Source organism: Jaculus jaculus, chromosome 1 (assembly GCF_020740685.1).
Source record: "Jaculus jaculus isolate mJacJac1 chromosome 1, mJacJac1.mat.Y.cur, whole genome shotgun sequence".
NCBI classification, from domain to species: domain Eukaryota; kingdom Metazoa; phylum Chordata; class Mammalia; order Rodentia; family Dipodidae; genus Jaculus; species Jaculus jaculus.
In genome coordinates this window covers 275893861-275919865 of record NC_059102.1, presented here as the reverse complement: position 1 = coordinate 275919865, position 26005 = coordinate 275893861, and the positions used below count along the sequence as shown (strand labels likewise).

The 26005-nt window shown below is 45.5% G+C and overlaps 1 protein-coding gene across 2 annotated transcripts in view; it reads left to right on the top strand.

Moving 5' to 3' along the window:
* The window catches only part of Zfhx3 (zinc finger homeobox 3), a 253338-nt gene that overhangs the window by 189300 nt on the left and 38033 nt on the right, over positions 1-26005 (top strand). For both annotated transcript variants that reach the window (XM_045144053.1, XM_045144105.1), the window contains exon 5: positions 22233-22343. In XM_045144053.1, the coding sequence (XP_044999988.1) occupies positions 22233-22343 (111 nt within the window). The remainder of the gene's footprint in view (positions 1-22232; positions 22344-26005) is intronic.

The following is a 26005-nucleotide window of genomic DNA, read 5'->3' as shown; positions in this document are numbered from 1 at the left end:
ATGTGTGTTTTTCCTCCCCTCTTCCCCAGGTTGCTAATAGTAGAGGTAATCAAGAGCTGCTGTAGCCATGTGCAGTGCTACACTTGTAAGCCTGGACACTGGCTTTCTGCCTGCCACCCTGCCTTCTGCCTCCTGTCTTTGGATTTTATTCCTCCCCTTTCGCATGAGTTTTGGCTCACCCCCCTCCCCCTTTCTCTTTCCTATGGACAAGCCAACTTTCCTTTCTCCCTTTCCTACTCTCCTGAATCTGATTTGCATCCCTTCTCTCTCTTCTGATGTGGATCTTCCTCTTTGAGATTTTTTTTTCAGTCCCCTCTCATGAGGATGTAAAAATCCAAGAACCAGATCTCTGAGATTTCAAAATAAAATAAAAGTAAACTCTGCTTAAAAAACACTTTAGCAGGAAAGCCAGGCTAATTGTAAATCAATGGGTCTTAAAATGCAGCATCGATCTCCAGTTAGAAGTTTGAAGAGGAAAGCAGTAATTACTGCACCAGAAGGTAGTTTTTCCTCTTAGTAAGTTCTAGGCAGAAAGAAGGCTCATTAGGGCAGCACTTCGGAATCTGAGTAATTAGTTTAAAAAGTACTTTTGTGGTGTTATTCCCTTGGCTGGAAATTATTGGAGTCTTCACAGATTTATAGCTCAATTCTGATAAGATTTGATTCATTATTGTGTTTGGTACGGAAGATCCTTAATACATAATCAGCCAGGTGTGGATTCAGGGAAGTGTCCATCAGTGTCAGGCATGAAGTGGGTTTTTAGAGCAGGTGGGACTTAATATTTAATGCTGTTGATTGATAGTGTTGAAGGGAGCCAACTTAGAACCCTAGTTTGGCAGCCCCATTGGTCCACCCAAGGCCAATGGTGAGTTGAAATCCAATGAAAGATAATTTTCTTGTCAGTGAACCTGTTGGCATGGTGATTGGAGTTAAAACACTCATATCATTGTCATCCACAATGAATCTACAGGAAAGGTAAATTCTACAAGTATGGTAGGGTCTCCTACTAGCTAGAACCTAGTAGGTATGAGCTAACAGACATATCTAACTAATAACTTAGTGAGTACATCAGAGAGAAAATAGCTCCTGTTTTGTGTTCCATCTTATGTACATTTTTTTTTTTTTTTTTTTGCCCTGAGGTAGGGTCTCACTCTAGCCCAGGCTAATCTGGAATTCACTCTGTGTTCTCAGGGTGGCCTCAAACTCACAGCGATCCTCCTACCTCTGCCTCCCAAGTGCTGGGATTAAAGGCATGCGCCACCACACCTGGCTCCCATCTTACATACTTTTGAGAAAGCCATCGTAGAAACCTTTTGGCTAGATTATCAGAGCCAGGAGAGTAGCTGCCCTGAGAATTTCCCATTACAGAGAAGTGAGCAGCCCCTTCTGAAAGGGACTCCAGAGGGGCATCATTTAATCCTAGTACTCAGGAAGCAGAGGTAGGAGGATCACCAAGAGTTCAAGGCCAGTTTGGGACTACAGATTGAGATCCAGGTCAGCCTGGGCTAGAATGAAACTCTATCTCAAAACACACAAAGCCAAAAACAAACAAACAAAAAATGGTGGGCGGGGACTTGGTTTGGCCTCCATGCAAAGCCATCAGAAAATCATTTTCTTTCACTCTACAACCGCCATTATCTTCTTCTTTTTGTTTTTTTATTTATTTGAGAGCAACAGACACAGAGAGAAAGACAGAGGGGGAGAGAGAGAGAATGGGCGCACCAGGGCTTCCAGCCTCTGCAAACAAACTCCAGACGCGTGCACCCCCTTGTGCATCTGGCTAACGTGGGACCTGGGGAACCGAGCCTCGAACCGGGGTCCTTAGGCTTCACAGGCAAGCGTTTAACCGCTAAGCCATCTCTCCAGCCCCGCCATTATCTTCTTGCCAGTGCACAGCTCCCTTGTTTTAGCTCATCATACTCTGCTTGCCTGTGCGGGCTAATAGCTGGTTAAGAGAAAGAGCAAGAAAGTGTGTAAGAGGGTTCTGTCAGTGGAGGGTTGGGAGGGTTTTTAATTCATTTAGAAACATAACATTCTGTCTGTGTTGTATCTTCAGAGAGGTCTTCCAAAAAGAACCCCCTGCCACACTTTTGGTCTAGACTGTATATCAGATGGTACAGTGGTCTGTAAACCTTATTAGTAGAGACCTCTTAAAAATGAAATCTAGTTGGAAGCCAATATATAAAACTTTTAAAGCTTTTGACTATAGTTTAGGAGTTCATAATAGTAACATTTACATAGAATATCAAAAAAAAGAACAAAGCAGGGTTAGTCAACATTTTGGTCCAAATTTAGCGTTAGAGAAGATAGTTAAATCATACTGACTAAGCTTCTATTTTATTTATGTGTTTTGCTTTAATCCATGATTATATAAATCTCCATTCATGTGGAAGTAATTCCAAACAGTCACAGTTTTTAGTAACCCAACTCCAAAGGGTCAATTAGGCCGAAGTGGCAGGTGTTTTATACTAAGGTCTTAACAAAACTAGTTAATTTGGCCATACAACTAGTTAAATAGCCTCAAGTGTGTTAAATTTTGGCACATTTGAGAATGCTTTATTACAGCACTTAAAATGGAATCAGAATAAAATTTGCAGAACCCCTGTAATATTTTGAGATTCCCCAGAGAGCAGTTCAGACACCATTTGTACTTTGAAGCACAGTGGGCTTCTTGCCATTGGAAAACCCCAATTTGCTCTTGCAGGGGAAAATGACCATGGTGTTGAATGAAGGGTCTCTTGTCTGCATAAGTCCCTGTCACCCCCATCCAGTGACCCCTTCATAGAATGTACAGCCTTCTCTTTCATGTAGACAGGAACCTTATGGATCAAAGAGGCTCTGGCCTCCTCTTGGAGGCCTCTCACTCTCTTCAGTTTGGAATCTGAGAGGGTGACACCTGGTTAGGGCCTCACACTCTCATCCTGCCTCTGGTTCAGGACTGGACTCTCCACACTTCTGTGACTAAGGAAGAACTAATGTTCGACATGGGAAAAAAAATGTCACTTTCTTTCTATTTATACATGAGAGGAAATGTTTCCACTGTTTATCCTAGAAGCCCAGAGCTGTGCTTTCAAACACTAAAAATTATATCCCTGATCGTGGCCTCAGTCCGGCTCCTGTGTTCTGTCACTGCTCAGGCAAAAGTTGCTCTCTTCCCCAACAACATCTGCTCATCACCAGTTTTTTGTGGCTTGTACCAACTGTCCTTGAGTTAAACTCTCCTGCTTGCAAAGTTTATTAGTAGCATTAGCACCACTGAATAGCATAGTGATTTATTTATTTTTCAATTAAAAAGTGTTTGAATTTTAGAAACAAGCTTTCAATAATATTTAAGCACTTCCTTTTGAGACAAACTCTTGAGTTTTTCAAAAATACTTTTTTTAAAATTTATGTGTGTGTGTATGTATGAGTGAGAGGGGCCCACACCAGAGCCTCTTACCACTGCAAATGAACTCGACACATGTTCCTCTTTGTGCTTCTGGCTTTACATGGGTCCTGGGGTATAGAACCAGGGCCAACAGGCTTTGAAAGCAAGTGCATTTAACTTATGAGCCATCTCTCCAAACCCAATAATTTTTGACAGCCTATCTTGAGAGTTTGACTGTCTCCATGTTTCTTCTTTGCGCTGAGGACCAGACTTATTTCTCTGCTATCCTGATAGTATTTACTAACCTCTGGAATCCCACTCTCAAGCCATAGTTCTGTGGATCCATGCACGCCCCCAGTTCCCAGAGCCTTTCCTAAAACCACCTACTAAAGACTCATTGTTGTCTGCTGATTTTTGTCTTCCGGCTGTAGTTGTCCAGTGATACAGGTGTAACTGAAATGATTGTTGTATGTATCTTGTAACAGCAGACCACCACTTTGCTCATGGATTTACTGGTCACAGAGTGATGATAGGGGTGGCTGTTCTAATGTGATGTCTTTTCTCCACACTGGAGCTTGATTTAAGATGGGCAGATGATGTTTCCATGTAGGACCTGTGGCTGGGGGCAGAGTCAGGTGGATGCCAAGAGTTGTGGGTAACAGGTGTGACTAGCTCTGGAGGGGGTTCAGTGTGCTGAGACAGTGTCCACATGGTGGCCCAAAGGCTGGTGACTGAGGTCTGTGCTTTCATGCTGGTCCCATCATTGTCTGGAATGTTGTTCAGATTCCAGTACAGGGGCAGGATCATTCCATCACTCCCTTACATAGATACAGCTTGGCTTCTCCAGTCTTACTATTCCCCATAACTGTCCCCTTCCTCCTCTTTCCCTCTAGTTTACACACTGAGACACAACATAACACCTTTGTGGGAAAGTGGTTTTCAAGTGGAAAGTGTAATTCTTTTAACTAGATGAACAAGAGACCAACTGGGCTTTGGTGCAGAGCTGGGGACCCTTAGTACAGGCATGCTGGTCATGGTTCTGTCTACTACCCCTGGACAACCAAGAAACCAAATGGCAGCTGCTGGCCAGGAATTGATTACATTAATTGATATGCCAATAGGAGAGCTTGTTACATCCGCCATTGGTTAGAAGGCCAGCTAACAAGTCCACTAATCAATGGCACCAATAAAGATTTCATCCATTAATGAGCAACATGGTAATTAATGTTATCCATAAAGCAATTAGCCTGGCTAGCTAATGTGCCAGTTAGCACAGTGAGTGGCAGTACTGCAAGTGGGTAGACAACCGCCCAGTGTGGCAGGGCTTGGGTCTTCAGGAAACTTCATGGAGGAGATCCTAGCACTCTGGAGGATCTCTTCCAGGTGAGGAAAGTGAAGAAAACATGGTGATTCCAGAGGGCCTGGCAGAAACGAAGCTGGAAGCTGGCAGTTTGCTAGGCTCCGTGCTGGAGTGGGGCAGAATCTGCCTGTAGTCCCTCACCTGTGGGGGAGGGACAGGACACGCTTTTCTTCTCCGTCTCTTTTGGGCTAGGCAGCTTTCCCACACAAGTCCCTGAGGGACTGTTAGGGATGTAATGGAATGCCTGAGTTCCTGGGTCATCCTGGTCCCAGCTGGGCACACTGTCCCCAGGGGCATCCCCATGAGCAGCTCGCATGCACCACCCTGCGCTCCTGGAGGGCGGGCCTCGGCCTCTTCTGGGAACCATGAGCAAGTGGTAAGGTAATTAACCTCCCCCACCCCCGTGTTTCATTAGGAAGAAAGATTTGCTAGAAGAAAGGAGAAAGGAAAAACAGATGATTTGAGGCTGTGCCTTTTCCCTTCCCCTGGTTTTCTGAAATGACATCAGTGGGTTGTTTGCCAAGCATAACCTGGCAGCTGGGCAGCTCTGCCTGACTGCTTGAGATTTCTGGGGACTGTGCAGCTCGCCAGCTCAAGCCGTGGCAGTGTGCCAAGGTGACGTTCCATGACTAAGCAGAAACAAGGGAGAGGGAGAGAGGGAGGAAGAAGGTATGTGTGGTTGGGGAGCTGGGGGGGAGAGAGTGGTCCTGGGCAGGGTGTGGCATGGGGAGCAGGGGAGATGAGGCATGCCTGGGTGCATCTGCTCAGGAGGGCGGGTGTCAGGGGACCGCACTGACAGCCCAAGAAGAGTTTCTTTGGCACTGGTGAGGGAGTGATTGGGAGGGGGAGGGCACAGGGCAGCAGCCACAGATACAGCCTGGGAGGCTGCTGAGTAAAGGGGTCTGACTTAGGGAGGGAACAAAATCAGCTAAAGGGACAGGGATAGCCCAGAGGGCTTGGAACCAGGAGGAGGAGGCTCGGGAAGCTTTCAGCAGCCCCAGGCCCCATTCTCTGCAGTAGCGGAGTTTCCTTTGCATTGTTAGGTATTGACCCTCAGAGACCCCTTGTGGATTCCCTAATTGAAAATTAATACTAGATCAATGCCATGGGCAATTTGCATATTGATCATAAACAACTTTGAAGGCACCGAGTGTGCAGTGGATCAATAGGGTTCCTGAATAGGCTGCGGAGGGAGCACCTCCCAGTACAATGCACTCCGAGAAAGGTTAATGATTCGGGAAGTTCCTAACTGCTCGGTGGTGGGGAGGTGATGGGGATCAGTCTCCACACCACACAGCATCCGCAAGAGCAATTAGTCCCAGGTCTAAGCGGCCTCCCCTGGTCCCTCACTGCCCCTGCTGTCCTCGCGACCCAGCCACGGGGGTGGGGGGTAGTAACTGTGCTAGTGTGAGCGAAGGGGCTTGCAATGGAGGTTTTTACAGTTGCCTTTTTTGGAGATAGATGAAGTCTTGGGGCAGTTTATTCTGGGAAGTGTACTGTGAAAGGCAGCAGCCAAGTGAAGGAGCCAACCCTTGTTCTGGCCCCTTCCCCACACACAGCTCTCCCAGTGAACTGGATGCAATGGAATGAGACGAAATGGAGGCGGGGTGGAGCCTGGCTTTCACCAGCCTCCTACTCGGGCTTCTGTTCAATGTGGAAACCCACATTAACGTTTCCTTTAAGTGAGGATGGATTTGGCCCTGTTTGCTTTCTGTTCATTCAGCTCCCATTTTCTGGCGTTTATCTCCTTGCCCAGCACTTAACACTCCCTCACTGCTTCCCTCTTGATTCTGCTCCTGTTTTAGGCTTTGCCTTTTTGCCCCTGCTACATCCTTGGTGGGCGAAGAAGGGGCTCCTGTCAGTGGTTCCCTTTACCTGCTGCCTGATCAGTAGTATTGCATCCCACCCCCCTGAAGCCGGCTCAGATCTTCTCCTATCTTCTTGGCTATAGGCCAGCTGCCACTGGGGTGTGCCATCTCCTCAGGACCCTCAGGGCATGACCACTGTTCTATCATAGAGCCCCCAGAGTACCTTGATCAGGGCTTACATGCAGCCTGAGGGTAGTGATGATGTCTCCTCCCTGAACCCAGCCATCTAGCTGCAGCCCCCAGACATGGAGGGGAGAGGGCAAAGGCACCTGCAATGTAATGGATATGAGCCACTAGGGGGAGACTCCTCTTCTGCAGCAGGGAGCTAAACAGATTCCTTTATGTATCATCAGCCAATTTGAGAAAATACAAACCCCCACCCACAACTCCAAATTGATAGCATACTTGGAAGAGTAAAATAGCCTGAGCAGGCCTGGCATTTCACACAGGTGCAAGGTTTCGAAAGTCCATGAAAGTCCCGGTTTGGATGGGGGCAAGGTAGCTTTCAGTGGCAGTCACTTTCATCTGACTTTGCCCTGCCATCAGCCTGATTCCCTCCCTCAGTTCTGCTCTTATAGCTGCTTGGTAGATGCTGAAGAGCCTGGTGGTTACAAGACTGCCCCTGACTTCCCATGCTGCACCACAGCTTGTGTAAGGGCCAGTCATCTTCCCCTTCCTTCTGAGTTTGTTCACTTAGAGCTGCTCCCTAGTACATGGTAGGAAAGGCTCAAAGATATTGTCTCTGTGTCTGCAACCATGTCTCCATCTGCATTTATGTAATGCCCCACATATCTAGATACACATATCTAAAGACATCTTTCTGTGGAAAATCCCTAGCAGAGCCACTGAGTTAGACTGTGCTAAATGTACCGCCCTGTGCCCCAAACAGTTCTCTGCTAAGAGGAGGAAGGAAGACCACAACAGAGGTCAGATGCTACTTAGCAGGCATGCTACTTAGCAGGCAGAGTAGTTGGGTCCAGAGCTGTATCTGCCCACAGAAAGAGGTGATGAGAAGGAGTGCTCGGGGCTAACATTCCCAAGAGTGGCTTAGCAATGTCTCTGGGCCTGCAGTGGTCAACAAGGCCTCCTAGGACTTTCCTCCCAGGACCCATCTGACCTTAGGTCCTCTTTGACCCTTGACTCTGCTCAGTGCAGCTGGCCAGCCCTTCTCTCTTCCCGGGCCCCTGCACTTTACTGCATTACAGGCCAGCATCTATGGCTTACACAATCCCTTCTTTCAAGTCTGGGTACAAATGCCAACCCTCCCTGATCCTCTCATGTTAAATACCCCTGGATTCCTTTTGTTCCCTCTCCGCCTGCTTTCTTATTCTCCCTTGTCTTAATCACGTTCCCTTCTTTAGCTGCTCATTATTAGACTCTCTCTCCTACTCTAATTCCTACTCTCCTCCCCCCCCCAAAAAAAATAAACTGTCCTTCTCACAGCTGTATTGTCAGTGCCTGGAGTAGGTTTCCCATGCACATGTGACAGCCAGTGGGCAGAAAGATGGACAGAAAGCACAAACAGGGGTGTGTCCTCCTAGGAAGCCCACAGTGGTGACTCTAAAGGTAACCATTTGGAGCGCAGGCCTTGGCTCCAGCTCTGTCACCTCTCATTCTGTGACCTTTAGGAGTCATTTAGCCTCTCTCAGCCACCTCTGTTTTCTTGTCTGTGAAAGGGGACTGCTAGTCACATCTACTTCAGCTGACAGTGTTGTCACCCCCATCCCCATTATTAGGCACTCCCTGAATACCATGCGGTACTGGTTTTCATAGTCAGGATGTCTGTCCTCCATGCAGAGCTGCACAGGCAGGAGAAAACCAGAGGAGCCATTCCGTTCTGACCATTCCCGTTTAGCCAGCTCCTTCCTTGTTCACTTTGCAATTAAGGTGTGATTGGGTCAAAGCAAATGACCACAGAAGCACAGGCTCCACGGGCAGGATGGAGGTCACCTGTGAGGGTGGAGAGCTCATGCAGCTTTCATTTTGCGGGGTGTGGCTGCAGACCTGCCTCCCCAGTAGATGCCCCTGTGCATGTGATTACTTCATCACAGGGGCCTTTCATTGACTCGGCTGTACTATGCTGATGAACTGAGACTGGGGACAAGAGCACATAATTGAGGGAAATAAATTCCCCTCACAGGCCTAGCTGTAGCCAGGAGTGAGCGCACACCTCCTCTGGATGGGTGTCTGCATGAGTTGCTGGTGGTCCAGAGCTTTTCCTGGCTACATCTCCTCTCCTCTGACCCTATCCCACCTGTACACACATTGGATACAGAAGCAAAGATGGGGACACAGTCTCCCTCCAAGTCTACCCAGAAGCAGGCCCCCCCATGGAGCGTGTACCTGCTCATGCCTCCTGCCTCCTCTGCTGCACCTGTGCTCTCCTTCTCTCCGCCTCGCTTGACGCTCACCTGTGGTCTGAGGGCACTCTTCCTTTACACTTCCAGGAAGTGCACACGGGGAAGCACTGTTGCTGTACAGTTTAACTAAGGTCGCATTTCATTCGTCTGGAAATGAGGCAAGGGAGGGGGCAGGGTGGTTGTCCAGGGCCACCTATCCACTAGAAGCTGATTCCCTGGGGACCAAGGCCTAAAGACACTGACTAAAGGAATATGCAGCAAGATCTTATGAAAAAGATTTAAGGATTAGGAGTCATTTGCATAAAACTAAAGTAAAAATCACAAACATCCACCTGCTCTTACCACACACACACACACACACACACTCTACTGCAATGCATTTTCTAAAAATGGAGATTTAGCAGCATGGGTCACTGGACTATTTGAAGTTGGTCATCACTAATCAGTTGTTTATGGCAAAACGATCCCCCTCAGAAACATTTCCTGGAATGTGCGGCTGGTGCCTCGCGTCATGGCTAGGCAGGGAGGCAGGTTGCCTCAGTTACAAAGAAGCATGGGTGTTGTGCAGGCAGAGTAGAAGGGAAATGGAGAGCCCTCACTTGACACCCTCTGACCTCAGCCGGTGGAGCTGAATGCTGGAGAGCCAGGTCTGAAATTGCAGTCACTTTAGATTATTTGGAGCGAGGAGAGGCAGGGAAAAAAGGGTCTGTTGACTACAGGAAGCTGAATTCTTCCTCTGCTGAAAAGCTTATTAGTGGAAGGGGAAAAAGCAATTACTTGGCTTTTGCTAGTTCTCTGCGGCTGGATTCGGTCCCGTGACAGCAGCCCTGTCAACACCGCCTTGAACTCACCCTGGGTCCGAATATCTGTGGTGGACATTGTCCAAAGCCATTGGGGAGCAGTGTTTCTGGGATCCCCTCTTCCAGAAGAGATCATGAAAGGGGAAGGGGGCACATGAACTTGAGAACATTCATTGGTCCTAGCTTCAAGCCTGAGGCTTGTATATGGGTTATCATGTTGTCACCAGGCAGGAAGCTCATGAGCATTTGCCTAGAAACATGGTTATCTGGAGTGTTAGAGGCTGGTTTTTGTTTTTTTTTGTTTTTTTTTTAATTTTTTTTTTGTTTATTTTTATTTATTTATTTGAGAGCAACAGACAGAGAGAGAAAGAGACAGATAGAGAGAGAGAGAGAGAGAATGGGCGTGCCAGGGCTTCCAGCCTCTGCAAATGAACTCCAGTCGCATGCGCCCCCTTGTGCATCTGGCTAACGTGGGACCTGGGGAACCAAGCCTCGAACCGGGGTCCTTAGGCTTCACAGGCAAGCGCTTAACCACTAAGCCATCTCTCCAGCCCAGAGGCTGGTTTTGTTTTTGAGGATAGATTTTTGTTTTGTTTCTGGTGAACTCATATTTAATAAAAAAAATGTTGCTATATCTTTTTCCTCAAAATATTTAGAAAAACGAGATTTCTTAGAATGAGGGTACTGGCTCAAGAATCCCTCCGCTTCAATATGGTAGCTTTCATGGAACAAACAAGTGCCAGGCTCCTTCCTGTCCCTGGTCACGTTGCTCCCTCACTGGCCTTTGAATCCTGCCTTCTCTGATCCTCTGTCTCTTAGCCTGTAAAACTGAGGTGCTATGGTTAGCATTTCCACTAACAAATGTAGAATTCTTGGGTGACCAAGTTTCTACCAGAAGCCCTCATTTTTCTTTCATAGACATTTTGTGCTTATATTTAGACTTGCCTTTCTTCTTCATGTTTGGATTATCTTGCCTGTTTATCCTTGCATTCTTAAGTGGAAACAACGTTCCTGATTTTGCCACCTTAATTGTGTCTGTCTAAATTTTACACAACTAGGTTTTTTAGTGCATTGACCTTCTTAAATCTTTTCTAGCTTATATTTGCAATCTGCAAACACTGTCTCTCATCAGCTTAGTCTATGGTCTTCATTTCTATTCTCCTGGAAGGAACATTTCCTATTTTTTCCAGCTTTTCAGCCAAGTTCTCCAGTAGTTCAGTCCGTTCATAGACAAGTTTCTTCCTGATAAAAATCAATTTGTTTTCTTGACCATAGTATATCCTTCATTTTAAGATATGATCTTACCCTTTCTTTCCCCTCATTCCAATATTAAACACCAGTTCTTTATCCCTAAACAGGTCATTTCTCCTTAGCTCGGCTCATAGTTATGTTTTGTCTTTGGTTTTGTCTATAGTGTTTGCCATGGGCATAAGCCCAGATTTGGGTGACTTTTATTGAAATGTTTGCTATCATGATCACCTCTGTATATTTCTGTTCCTTGAGATGTAGATTTGGAGAGATGTAATGGAAGGTGCTTCTTTTTGGGGGTTAAAAGCCTGTGGCTAGATTTCCTAATCTCCTTACAGGAGGCAAAACTAGATATATGAAACTAGAGGCTTGGTCTGAAAAACTGAGTAGCTGGGGAAGTGTTGCTGTGGTTAGCATCATTGTGAAAAGGAATGTGGGGTGGCATTTTACTAAACCTTAGAAAAAGACCATCTCATTGTACACAATCCAAATTAAAAAATAATAAAGAGGCTCTGGATTCAACTATTGGCATGATTTTCAAAGTTCCACAAAAAGAAGAGAACGATCCAAGAATTTTCTTTCTCCCTCTGGCACAAAAGAACCGGACAGGTGCCCTGTTCAGAAGGACAACAGTTTAGCGATTCCATCTGCTGGTCCCCATCCACTGCCCAGTGCTCTTGAATGTAAACCTTTGGATTTTCTCTGTACCTCAGCTTCTGGGGTCACCTGCTTTACCATGTCATAGAAACTGTCAGCTGTACCTTATTCCTGCTTGCCTGTTTGCTTCAAACTGAAGTGTGTTTGGAGAATCAATGGTTGTGGAGAATGGCCCAGTTTTTGCCTTTCCACATGGAGATATACCCTTAAATTTCTCAGAGCTGACCCTAAGTGCTCCTTGAAGAGCTGGGCTCTTTCCTTGCACCTAGCAATGTGTAGCAGCTACTTGCAAGATCCCTCAGAATGCTTGGAGATGTAAGAGTCTGGTCTCAGCCTCCTCCAGGGTTTGCACATGTGTCGAGTGTGCCTAGAATTGCATTCTTGGGGGTGGGTTGTGCTTTGCAAAATGTGGGGACCATTGAGTGCACTTGGATTTGACTAAGAGAGAGCAGCAGCCGGTGTTTCTCTTGGTGAAATGTCACTTAAGTTGGCCCAATTTTTGTTCCATCAGATCTGGTTTGGAAAGTGTAAGCCTTTGTTTATGCTTTGTTTTTGTGAGTCAGCTTGTTTTACCAGCTGTGCTTGTAAGTGGCTTACAATCATGGAGAAGAAACTCATTGATAGTCAGTCCCTCACTCTGCCGTCCACTGGTGGGAGTGAAGAAATATTTCTGCCGAGTTCGGTATTTCACAGGGGCAAAGCTGCTTTCTGAGTAGGTTAGAGATTCTTCAGACACTGCGGGCTTAAGAGTAAGGCAGCAAATAAGCCAGGAATCCTCTCCCCCTCCCACCCCCAATTTGTGTGTCATGTGACTGTGATCTCTAGAGTCAGGGCTTTATTTTTCTTGGGTGTGTGCTATTTGAGTCAGTGATCAGGAATTCAAGAATAAAATGTCTACCTGTTTCTCTTAACTTGATACACACACACACACACACACACACACACACACACAATCTTTGCAAAAAAAATGTACCATTTGCTTTGGGATTGTCAAATTGTGCCTTTCCAGCCCTGTAAACGCCTTGGTCTAGACCTCTCTTCCCTTGCCACACAGTTCCTGTATAGATTGCATCTGTCACTGGTGACATTCCCATCACGAGAGTCATCCCACAAGGTTTCACCCATTAGGTTCTAATCACCTTTATTTAATATCACTTCTGATACATCCTGTTCATTTCCCATATACCTTCATTTCTACATAGATGCTTAAGTACACTTACAGGCCTGCCTTGCCTTTTTTTTTAAATCCATGTATTTCAAACACTTTGCAATTAAAAAATAAATACATCATGAGCCCTTTTTTGTTGTTGCATTAAATATAAGATCTCTGTCCCAGTCAGTTTTGACTTTAAAGGGCATACCAGTCTTCTTTAATGGAAAATGTTATGGTTTTGTTTTTTTTTAAAATTTACTCTATCACTCATGTGTGTTTATCTGCCTTGTCTTCTCCTCTCCAACTGTGGAAGCTTGGCAGTGTTTATTTCAAGCAGGGTGTTATTGAAAGACAGATGCTTGTAGGGGCTGCTCAGGCCCCACACCTGGAATGTTAAAAAGCTTTCAGGGAGATGTTTTTCCATTGAGAAATGTCCCTCTCTACAGAGGGGGGACAGAAGAAAAGTGTTACCCATCATAGAGGCTTTCCTTCTGCATCTCCCCATGTGGGGAGATGCACCCTTAATTCTGACCATACATCCAGGCACCTTTGAGATATTCCCTCAGATCTCTGAAATGACTTGTGAAACCCCCTTTCCTCCATCAAGACCCTCCTTTCTCCCAGCTCTAGCATTTTTCACTTTTACCTACCAAACAGCTTGTCTTTAAGACATTAGCACTAACTCTTTCCCATCCTCTCTTCCCCATAGCAAAGTGAGTTGAAGTCATCATTTTTCCCAACTACTTTGTTTTTGGCCAACTGGAGTGGGATACCTCTGTTGGCATCAAGGACTTCTGTTTTTGCGTGCATTTACTTTCCAGAATATTCCATTTTGGTGTGAGGTTAAACTGTGAAAAAATATTTGAAAGAAAGAAGAAAAAGAAAAAGGAACTTGTCAAAATGCATTTGTTAGATCACGTTTTAAATGAAGTACAATTGAAGGTAGTTTTTGTCCAAAGAAAGGAAAAACCCCTGCAAATCCACTGAGCTCCCAGAGAGCGCGCCTCCTTTGTCGTGGCTCTGACATTGAAGTGTAATTTTTCATGGTTATTTGGACTGGAAAATGGGGGGGAAAGGGAGAGATGGGTCTGCGATTATTTCCCATAAATGACAACACAATCACATCACGCTCCGCTACAAACAAGCTCGGGGAATTTGCCTTTTTTACATTTCATGTGTGAAAGTAACAGCAACAATCAGGGCTCTGTAGAAAGCCAAGGGAACTAATCCCTGCTGAATTCAGTTTCCTCCAGAGTTCTGGGATGTAGCTGGCTTTCTTATTTAGTGTGTATGCCGAGACCATTTCAGGGTTGGGTTTGTATTTTACAAACTGGAACTCACACCTTTCAGTGATTTTTTTTTTTTTTTTAAAACCTTCCTGTGAATAGCCACCAGGCGAGTCCGTGACATATTTCGTTCCGTTGTGCTTTGTGGCTGCACATCCGCTTTTATCCTTTCTGGGTTTCTGCAGGGGGCAGCCCAGGTGCTTGTGCTAAGAACACAGATAAATGGGGCTTGTTGCGGTGCTGGCTTTAGGCATTTCCTCCCTTTTTCTCCTCTCTTGACCCCCACCCACCCCCTTAATTCTAGTGTGGTTTTGACAAACTGTTCAAATGACCAAGTGGCCTTGCCTGGGAGAGGAAAAATGGCAGGACTCGTCCCTGGCCACACAATGGCTGCATTTTTCATTCCACACTGTGGTGTTCTGTGCTGTGCCCGCAGGGGGACAGCTCAGAGAGGAATTTTCTTTGGGAGGCCTCAGGCTTTTAGGACCTATAACAGGCTCTCCCGGTGATTTGATGGCACATCGTAGGTAAAGTCAGTACAAAGCGGGATCCCCAGGCTGCGTTCTTGGCAATCCCGGGTGGGACAGGCATGGGCTGGAGCTCAGCCGGCCCTCATAGGCTGCCTCGTGCCGCACAATCCCCATTTTTCTTGTTTCTGTAAACAGTGGCAAGATCTTCAAATATACAAAAGCATAAATGGCCTCTATTCCCCAATTAGTCATTTTTAATAATACCCAGTGTTGCCTTCAGAATGTTGGTCCTTCCTGCTCCATGTCAAAAGAAAGGCAGACTGGTGAGGTGGGGCCAGGAAAGAAGGGCAGGGTGGTGGCCAGGAGATTCCGTTTTTTCACAAAGCTTTCCCAGGATGCCCTCGAGAAAACGGAAGTCCTGCACCAGAGGCCTTCCAAGCTCTGTGCAGAGGTGCCAGGCGCAGCCCCAGGTGTGTTTGCTTGAAGGGCACCAGCGAAGCAAAGAATTCCTGTGTGAGATGATGGCCTCCAAGAGCCACAGGGAAAGAGCCCTCATTGGAGGAAGGATGCACATCTCTTCCCATTGTGTTCTTTTCCATCCCTAGCCTCTAGCCTTTTGCTGGGCTGGAATCTATTTGTAAGTGGCATCTTTGAGAAAGTGATTCTGTTTAAACAACAAGTTAAAAGTTGGGATAGTTTTTTTTTTAAATAATTTTTGCTTTTTTTAACCACCAACGTGGGAAAATTATGTAAATTATGTGTACAAATGCAAGGCTGAGTCCTGACACTTTTCCCAGCTGGTAAAGAAGGGTTTCTTTGCAAACCTGGGTAAAAATGTGGAAAGTGGTCAAAGCAATGCACCCTAGGAGGAAGAGCTTCCTTGTTCCTTTTCTTGGGTCTGTCCCTTAAAGTTAGTGCAAGGAGTCCTACTCAAGAGCGGGCAATTAGAGGCCCAAGCAAGCAGGAAGCCACTTTGTCCCCAAACCATGTCTAGACTGTATTTTCCCCTGAATGCCTTGTCCCTGCTAGAGCACTGGAATACCTCTTGGGGTGGGGGAGACGACATTATATCCTGACAAGATGAGAAAGTCTCATTCATGCTCCTGATGAGCAAATGAACGCTGTATCTGAAGAGACTTTACCCTGTCCTCCCTTGCCCCCCCCCAACACCCACACCCACCCCTCCTCCATTGTGGTAGCCAGCTCTGGATGTCTTCCACATCAGTGTTGATTGACCAGGCATTTTCCTAGATGAGTTTACATCCTCCTAAGAAGTGGAAAACAGAATGGATAACACTGGTTAGCAGTTAAAAGCTGCAAATAATTCTACTTCCAGGTATGTTTGCAAATGTCCTGTTCTCTGTGCACCTGTCACATTTACTGAGAAGCCAAGGACACGATGTATCAAGAGAACGAGCTACATTTGTGGTATTCAAACCACCTTGATTTATGGAAGCATTCCTGGTGCTGAGGTGTTGCCACCCAGAAAACCCAATTGCTGGAGGTTGCCCCTCAGGCAGCTTCCAGCCGGGGTAGCCAGGGCTGGAAGATGCCAAGAAAAGAAAGCTGAGAAGGACTGTTTGAGAAGCCGCCTTTGGAAATGTTTCTGGGCGGTTTATTGTATCCTGAATCTGGGTGTGACTGTGCAGTGAGGTCATGGCTCAGGGCTCTGGGGAGTCACCTATTGGTAGTAACTTTGGTCACTAGTCAGTGAGCGTGACAAGCTGTCTTAGAGAAAGAATGACAGAGTCAGTGGCCCACCCCTAGGGCTGTACCTACCAGCATCATCACCACTAGCCTGGAGGGAAAAAGACACCGAGCTGAGAACAGATGACTTTCTGTCAGTATGCACTGTAGATCATGCCCTGTTACACAAGTTTCTGTTGTAGCAGAATTTTAATACATTGGACTTTATATGAAATAAGTGGTCTAGGACTTAGGAGTCATCTTTTATATTGCAGGGCTTAATTCATCCTCTGTTTGAAAAATATAGCATGTATACTCTGTGGAATATATGTATCCAGTAGAGGTTTCTCACTGGTCAGAAATGCTAAGAGAATTGGACATGAAAGACTGTTCTGCCCTCATCTTGCTGTTGTGCCCTCCAAGGCTGAAGGAGAGCAAGGTGTTGGCTAAGGCACAGAGAAGTGAGCCTGTGCCCGTCACCTCCACAGGAGTACGAGGAACAATACCCATCATAGAGACACCAGCCAGCGCCACTTGTAGCTGCCACCCTTTGTGTCACTCCTGCTGGTCAGTGTGTTGAGCGTCCCTCTGCCTGCATCGCCTATCTTGGTGGTCGGTGGTCGGTTGTCCCTGGGTTAATTAGGTTGAAAACAGAGAAAGGAAAAGCTTTAACCCTATCTTCAAAGTATACAGATTAGTTATTTTGTTTTTCAAAGAAGAGGTTCCATCTACAATTAAAACTTGTTTCTGGTAAACCTCATTCCAGGAAGGATGAGCTTTTAACAAAAGGCTTTTGACAGCTGCAGGCTATTTCATTTTTTTTAATGCCGAATGAAAAATCAATACATTTTTCTGGGTTATACATATTCAGAACAGTCCTGATATTTCCATTATAATGGAAAGTGGGTGTCTGTGCACATCTCGCCTGTCAGAGCTGCACCGCCGCATTTTCCAAGCCACTGCTAAATATTTCAAACCTGATTTGATTGTGGTTCATGACAGCTAATGTTTCTCAGCTCTTGAGCCTGCCGACAGGCAAATGCACTTTACCCCCCCACCACCCTAAAAGAAAAAGGAAAGAATAATTTCATTCTTCGGGGATCACAGATTGGTGTATTGTTTAAGTAACACGTTCGTGTGAGAGCCTTGGGTACAGACACCCTGATTCTTAGGAGAATTTCCAAATTTCTATCATCTCGAGGCACTGTGGGGGCTTTGTCAGGTTTGAATTAATCCACATTATCCTGTTAAGAGTTAGGAACAGAGGGATTAGTCTTAATCAGTGATTGACTCCCCTTTCCTTCATGCCTGTGAGCAATTTGTAAAATAACCCCAATGGACACGTCACCCGACCCCCATTATTTGGGGGGGACAGTAACTTTTTTAGCAGCTAGAACATTTTCATGGGTGACACATTCAAGGGAATGTATGCAGTGGGTTGAATGCTGACTTCGTGATGATACCACTTCTATTTTTGGCTTCTGTCTTTACTCCTTCCACAAACCAACTTCCAGGTTGCTCATAAAATTGTTACAAATCCCCATGGGGTTGCCAGCTGGCATGCCCGCCTCCTTGGGGAGAGACGAATAGGAATCCTGTAGCAACTACCTTCCCCAAGATGCCAAGTATAAGGTGGGTGCAAGAAACACTTTGCAGTTGAAGGATGCAGAACTACCTGGATTGAAGTGGGAAATTTTCTGGGACTGTGTTCTCATTCTTTTCAAACTGTGAACCACCTTTGGAATCTTCCCTGTTTCAAAGGTTTTGGGGGTGTGTCAGGGTTGCATATGCCATAGTGTGCATGTGAAGGCTAGAAGCTATTCAGGGCACACTGGGTCCTTGCCTTCACCTTGTTTGAGGCAGGATCTCTCTCATTCATTATTGTTTCCCCACTTCAGTCACCTGGCTAGCTGATCTTTGAGGCAATTCTCCCGCCTACCCTCCCTTACCACCCTAGGCATGCTAGGGTTTTAGGCACCAATGCCATGGTGTGCCACTTTTTGCGTGGGTCCTGAGGATCCTAACTTGGGTGCTCATGCTTGCGCTCCGCCGAGCCACTGCCCTTCCTCTCTGAGGATATGTTTTCTGCTGGGGTTCCCTCATCTGACTGAAAGCTCTGCCTTTAGCTAGAAGATGTGTGTGATGGGAGCAGGCCAGGCACTAGTAAATGCTATCTGGGAGTTAGGAAAAGGAGGTGGTCATGGACATAAATTTTCAGGGAGAGGCCCCAGACATGTTTTACATGGCCTTTACAGACCTTGCTTGCTTTCAAGATGCACTTCTATTTCCCTTTGCTCTTTCACATGGAAACACAGATAGAGGAAGTACCCTTGTATGAGAGCCACAGTGGGGTGTAGCTATCCAGGTGGGCTTCTGAGGGGGCTTGGTGGTAACTGCTCTGGGTTCTTGCAAAACAGACTTGTCTGGGATGCTCAGGGCCTATGACCTCCCGCTGAGAATAAGAGGGGGTGGGGGAAGGTGACCTCCTTGCTCAGGTCCTGGCCATGCCCTTGAGAAAACATTCCTAGTGTTGTGTGGTTGGGATATGAGATCTACTTAACCCTTTGAGGGCAAGGAGGTTTGATGTGTCTGCTTCCACTTGAAAGCAACACAGTAGCTGTTGTGTATTTTGAAGGAAATCAACTCCTTCCTGAGTCAAAGATGGGATTTTCCAGATAAAACCCATCATAAGTCCAAGTCTCCACTTGTTCCCTCCACCTGTCAGTAGTTGATATTAGAGGAAGAAGAAGAAAAAAGAATGTATAGCTTCTGTAATGACCCCAGCCAGTTGCCACTGGCTTCACAGAGGGGAAATGCAATCTGTGATGGGGGGGGGGGGTTCCGGGGATGGGACCATGTCTCCATCCTGGACTCCTTCCACACTTGAGTATCAGATATACCCCCCCAAAGGGAAGGAGGGGCTAGGGAGCAGCCCAGGAGCTCCACTTGCAAACTCTACTTTCTGGTTTTAAGCCAGATGCCATCACACCCCTGACTGCCACATGTGTCCTGTGCCAGAAGACCAAGACTCTCCCATGGGTACCCAGGCCGGCCTCAAAGTGAGAGGGCTTGCTTTACACTTCCGGGACCAGTTTCCATAATGTAATGGTTATCATGTTTGCCTAACACTTTTGGGACTAGTAAAAACACACCCTGTCTGTAAAGCATCATGGACCTGAACTGTGCAGACAAATTCGCAGTTTGTATTCCTGTTTTTTAATCATTTCTCTACCTTTATTGGTATTCAGAGCTCACAATTTTCCAGTTACTGTCAGCCTGGGCTTTCGTCCATTTTAAAGAGCTTTTTTCCTCTCACTGTTGATGATGATGGTATAAAGACAGATGGTGTAACTGCTTATGAATGTTCTATTTTATTTCTCCAAGACCAGACAGTTCACGTATATTATTTCCACATGCTCAGGTTAGGCTGCCCAGACGTGTCTGCCTCCTGCAGCCAGCTGCCCTCTCTGAGCCTTGCATGCAGAGGGCGACACCTGTAGGTCATAGGTGGAACCGCAGACGAGCTCCTGCATGGCTGAATAGGACCTGGTTTTTAGCTTGGTGTGAGGACATTGATATCCTGTAAAAGGGAGCTGACTTGTTCAGAAGTTTTTTGATCACTCTTAGAGTGTTCATATGGCATTATCTTAGTGTGTAAGTCACAGATGATAACATTTAACATGGGGAATAATACTTATCCCTACAAATCTTAAAGAAAAACCAAGCCAATCATTAATAAAAACAATGAATTCCTAAAACAGCATTTTTGTCTGTCCTCCCCATGGAACTTAGCTGCCTTCTCTCTCTTTTTGCATGATCCAGGAAGGGAAGAAAGCAAAAACCGACATGCATTCACCAAGTGAGGGCTCCGGGGATCGTCACAAGGCATTCTCACTGCTTCAGCAATTCACTTATTCTTCACACGCTCTGTCATCTGAAAAGAATGGTTTGGAAAGGTTTAAAGAACTGGTGCCAGTGCCAAGTGACAGTTGGTTTTTTTTAAACTCCCCCGCCCCCAGTAGCTGTAGGCCACATGCTGCATTGGAGAGAGGTACTGACTTTGGCCTTGGGTTAGGCAACCTGGTAGGTAAATTCCTCCTCTTCTGCTGAGTGACCCTTTCACAGACTGTTCACCACCACGACAGGGTGCTCTGTAGTCTGCCTGTATCTAAGATCATAATGGCTGTGTGCTAGAGAAGAGTGGCCACTGGCCATCATTGCCTGGCCACATTTAATTAATGCATCAATACTACAGGTGTTTTGTATCACAGGATATATTTTAAGAGAGCTAGCTAATTTTCTTATATCTGATTTAACATTGACTGAATGCTGGTTTTACCATTTAAAGATGAGTTTTAAATCATGGTGCTGGAAAGCTTTATCAGAAACCTAAAAATTTCCATGGAACATCTTGCCTGGACACAAAAAGATAGCATATATGTATGCATGCTTTGTAACTCACTTATTATTACTCTACTCACATTTACACATTTTTTCTCTAAATATGACATATGGTATTAATATTAACCTGTATATCTGATTAACTGTGAGCCCTGAATGCCTGATTTTTCTATTTGAACTAAGAGCAAGGTCAGAGGCCTTATGTGAACTTTCACTCATTGTAATGAGACAAGTACATGAGACAAGTACATATATGGAGCCCTTAGACAATGATGAAAGCAAGTTGTACCCATTGAATTACTTCATGAACTTCTTGTTGTTGGTAAAGAAGAAAGAATATTTTGTTCTGATCCTTATTCCAATTTTCCATTCATTATATCTCCATCATCTTTCTAAAAGAATTAGGAAAACTTGACTTTGGAGTGATATTTCAGGCCTTGAGTATTTAGAGGTCAATTTAATTGGTCAATTTCCTTTCACTTCCTCTGCGGGATAAGATTTAAAGGGTATTTTGAGGATGGTCAAAGTGCATAGCACCTAAATAATTTAAAAGTATGTTTGAGGCCAGCTTGGGTTACAGTGGGAGACCTTGTCTTTAAAGAAAAACGAAGAAGAAGAAAAAGAAAAGGAAGAAGAAGAGAAGAAAAAGGAGAAGAAAAAGATACAAAACAAACAAAAAAAAATGGAGTTGGCAGAAATATGGTACTATTGGCTAGATCCCTGGTCTAGGGTCTGGATTATATCCTGTCTTAGCTCCTGCTGGTTCTGGTCTACGACCAGCCTCTGGTGACGGATGTGGGGTTGTCTGCTCTCATACCTCTGCCCAGAGTCCCTCCTTTTTTCTTCCTTCCATTTTCTTTCTTCTTGTGGTAACCAGTTCTTATTGAATGTATGTTTTGGATAATTATCCAAAAGGCCATGGAAACAGAGGAGTGCATGCATTCTTTTCCTTAGCATCTAGAGCAGCTTTTCTTCTCCCTTACCTGGGCAGATAGTCTTTCCCTTCATATGCCACCTAGCTTTGAACATGGCCATTCTGTTATAAATTGTCCCTTTGCCTCTTCCATTTGGTTTCTAGAACTCTACATCAACCAAATCACATCACTGATACTCTGTGACATGAATGGCTACTCTCACACCTCTGTACCCAGAAGGTCCAGGTGGCTCAAACAGATGAACGACTGCAGAAACTTCCTGTAAACATCTGGCAGGTGCAGAAACACTGCCAGGCTGATGAGGGCTTAGTGGTTAGGCCTGGTCTGCTTTGATGCCAAGAACAAAATAATCGAGCTTGTGACTTCAGGGATGGAAGTGGAGTTATTGCTTCACTTGGAACAAAGGTCCAGCGAAGCATTCAAAAATCTATCTGGAAATATCTAATGGTCACACACCTAAAGAAAGTCCTAGCCTGCCTAGCGTTAGCACAGTCGGCCTCATAGGACAACCCCGAGGACAGGAAACACAGAGGCATGATGCCTGTGCTTTGTGGTTGGTAACCCTTGGGCATAGAAGCTAAGAATCCATCATTGTCTTCTTATTTTTAATCTTCAACATTTTTGTTTTTCTTCTGTTTTAGAAGAAGCCATTGAAGATGTTGAAGGACCCAGTGAAACAGCTACTGATCCAGAGGAGCTTGCTGCTAAAGATCAAGAGAGTGGAGGCGAGAAAGACCAGAGCAAGTGGACAGGTAGTGTGTGTATGTGGCTGTGTGAAAGCCCTCCAGGATTCCTCCCTGGGAAAAACAGGGCAGAAATGTCAGGGAGCAGATCCAACCTTTATCTACTCTCCAAACACTGTGATGGCTCTGAGCAAGTAGGAGAGAGAAGTTTTGCTTTGCTTGTTTGAATGGTCACCTTCAGTCTCCTTTATTGTATTAAAGAATGTTAAAGCTTCTTAAGTGGTCCAAGAGTCCCCCTGTTTACTGAGCAGAGGGCTGGGGTTTCAGAGGCCACATCTCTTGGGTATCTACGCGGTGTTGTTGTTTTGCCTCTCATGTCTCTGCTAAAGATGCAAGTGGTTTGAGGTCACCTGATTATCATCCTCAAGGTATCTACGGGAGTTGGCAATGAAGGGTGGTCCTTGCTCTGCATTGGAGACCTGGCAAGGCTCACATGTTCCTCCTGTCCTACTCCTCCCCTGGGGCCAGCACCCACATGCTGGAGTCCACCCACAAGGGCAGCAAGCAGTGTGGCCAGGGAAGGGGACAGCTTACCAAAAACAGAAGAAATTGAAGAAGCCAAGGCAGGAAGTGCTATTTGCCTAAAAGCCAGTGCTAAGAGGAGAATGGCCATTTCTCAAGATGACAAGATTTCTGTAGTGAGGGCAAGAACAGCTGAGACAGAGAAGAGCCTGGGATTTTGAAGGAGGAATAGGAGCAGAGTCATTTCTGAAAAGACTTACTGGGCAGCTGAGCCTCTCAAAAATCCCAAAACAGTAAGAGGAAAGGCTATGACAAGCAATAGAAATCATTTTGTTTGGTTAGCCTAATTCTTACTACCATGATTAGTATTATGATTCTTTGATTCTTCTTTTGAGGAAATATTTATCTTCTAGAGTCTATATTGGTTGGGCCTTTGTTACTTTTCTAGACAAGACTGTTCTTAAATCATGCTGAGGGCTGGCCTTCACTATTTAAACAAGGTACGGAATCTTGGAGGGAGGCCAGAAGAGAGCAATGAAAGTGACTGAAGGCTGAGAAATACTGCCTGTGTGAAGAGGCATCAGAAGCCAGTGTTCCACATACTAGGAAGAACTGGCAGAGGCAGATACATGACTCGATTCAGTGTTTCCCAGGGAGATGTACAGAGGGAGGGGAACCAGGCCCATTTCACAGTCCATGGGCCATAGCATCCTCTTTTGAATTAGGTTCTGTGGGTTCCAGAGGCTTGTCCTAAGATAGCAGTGAAGAGATTGTTCAATGGTTAAAGGCACTTGCTTGCAAAGTCTGCCAACCTGGATCCAATTCCCCAGTCCCCACATATGAACAAATGCACAAAGTGGCACATGTATCTAAAGTTTGTTCTCACTGCCAAGTGGCCCTGACACACCCATGTTCATATCCTCTCTCTTATAAATAAAATAAGAAGTCATTCTAAAATTTAAAAAAAATAAATAAATAAAGCTGCTACCATGGCACAGGATCAAACGCCCTGAGAGGATTTGTATGGTAATCCAGGCTAGGAGGTAAGGCACAGATATCTGTGGTCAAGGCCCCCCTGGATGTGGTAGGAGTTTCCACCCAAATTACTTTGCCTGGACCAAGACCTCCAATTTTACTGCACTGTTAAGAGAGAATTAACAGATAGGTCAGATGGCAACCAAACATTATCTGCCCCAAGGGGAGAGAATATTTTGCTGACGCAATCTGTAGACCAAGTGACCTTCTGAGCCATGTCTTGTCACCATTTAGGCGCTTTGTTTCTAATCCCGACTCTGCCACTTATTTTGTGACATTACTTACAGTCTCTCAACCTTTCTATGCCTCAGTTTCTTCATAAGATAGAGATTTACATAGCATCTACAAAACTGGAGAAAGAGCTCAGTTGGTCAAGTGCTTGCTTCATAGTGCCGTTACCCTCTCCTTCCTGGAACAAAGCACCTGACCAAAAGCAGCTGGACAGGATTTATTTTGGCTTACAGGCTTAAGAGGAAGTTTCATGATGGCAAGGGGAAGCATGGCACAAGCAGAGGTTGGACATCACCTCTGCCACAATGGATGGAAAATAGCAGCAACAAGAAAATGAGCCCAACTAACTCTGGTAATCTAAGAACTAGTAAACGCCCCCCCCCCCCCCCAAGTGACTCACCTCCTCCAGCTCCACTTCCTCCAGCTCCACCTCCTGAATTGCCATCGGCTGGCAACCAGGCATTCAAAGCGTATGAGTTTATGGGGGAGCTCTGATTCAAATGATCACACTTTACAAGCATGAGGGCCTGAGTTCAAACTCCAGAGCCCGTGTAACAATTTTAGGTGGTGGTGCACAGAGCACACCTACCATCCCAGCACTGGGGTGGCTGAGAGAGAAGGATCCCTGGAACTCGGCCAGCCAGTTTAGCCTAATTGGTGAACTCCAGGACGAGAGAGCCTGTCTAGAAGTGGTGGACAGTGTTCCTGAGATGTCCGAGGCTGTCTTCTGGCCTGCACACATGCACACGAGCATGTACACACACACAAATACTGCTACTGCCATGGGATTGCTGTGCATCATACTATGGGAAGCACAGAACGGGGCCCAGCATAGAGCAAGCTCCCTGTATAGAGTCTGTTTAGTAGTGTTCGGAAGTAAGCAAGCTGAGGAAAACTAGTAGCATATTCTCTGAGCTTCGATGCCTGACAGGAGTGAGCTTCTGGGACTTTTGAAAAGCTGGCAGCATAGCATACAGTTCTGTCAGATCATGCCAACAGTTTTTGATGCATATGTTTCTTGCATTCTGTGTGCTAAGGACATTATAAAATAAGAAAGAAGCCACTGCTTGAAAAGTTCTTACCGTGTGCAGTGCCCACACTGGCAACTTTATAGGTGCTTCTCCCACCTTTGCAACCTGCACAAGAGTCGGACTTTGTTGTGGACAGTTCAACATAAATTTCTCCAAAGTGTTTATAATTCCAAGGGAGCAGTAAGGCCTCCTTCCCAAGACTGGTAGACATACTGAGCAGTCGAGGAGTACTGGAGAAAATGAATGTCCTTAGCAAGAAAGGCTCCACTTTTCCATGCATTCATCCCACAAACAAGCCTGCTTAAGGCTTACCTCTAAAAGACATGGGAAAAGTGTGACTGAGTGACTGAGTAACAGAGAGGCACACCTTGACAGACTCACACTAGTAAAGAAAGAAGGGGAAATCCTTTCCCGACTCTGGCAAATGACCTTCTTTGACATGAAGCATAATCTTGTCTGTAGTGTCTGAGTGTGTAATGACAGGCTGTATTACGGTACTTGGGCCAATTTGATCCTGGAATCGATATAGACACCAGCAACTTTTCCAGAGCTTTCTTCTGGATTCTTAGTTTTTTTCTTTTTGTTTGTTTTTAAAGAGCCTACATTTCTTCCGGTTACTCCCAAGTTGAGCTGTTCCTTTCTAAGTGTGTGTGATTGGGAGTGCTTCTTCCCAGAATACAAGTAAATAGTGATTTCACAATTTGTTCTGTTGATTAGTGGCTGCTCATGATGCAGATTAATAATATTTCAAATAGGCCCAAATTGACATTTTCTCAGCTATTGATTATGTAGTTTGGGGGTTTGTGTAGGAATAGCTAATCTTTATAAAAATTTAGTCATTTTTTATGGTAATAAGACTTCGGATTTCCTTTGTGGGTATCCCTCGCTTGGTTTCCCTTAGTTAGAGTGAAG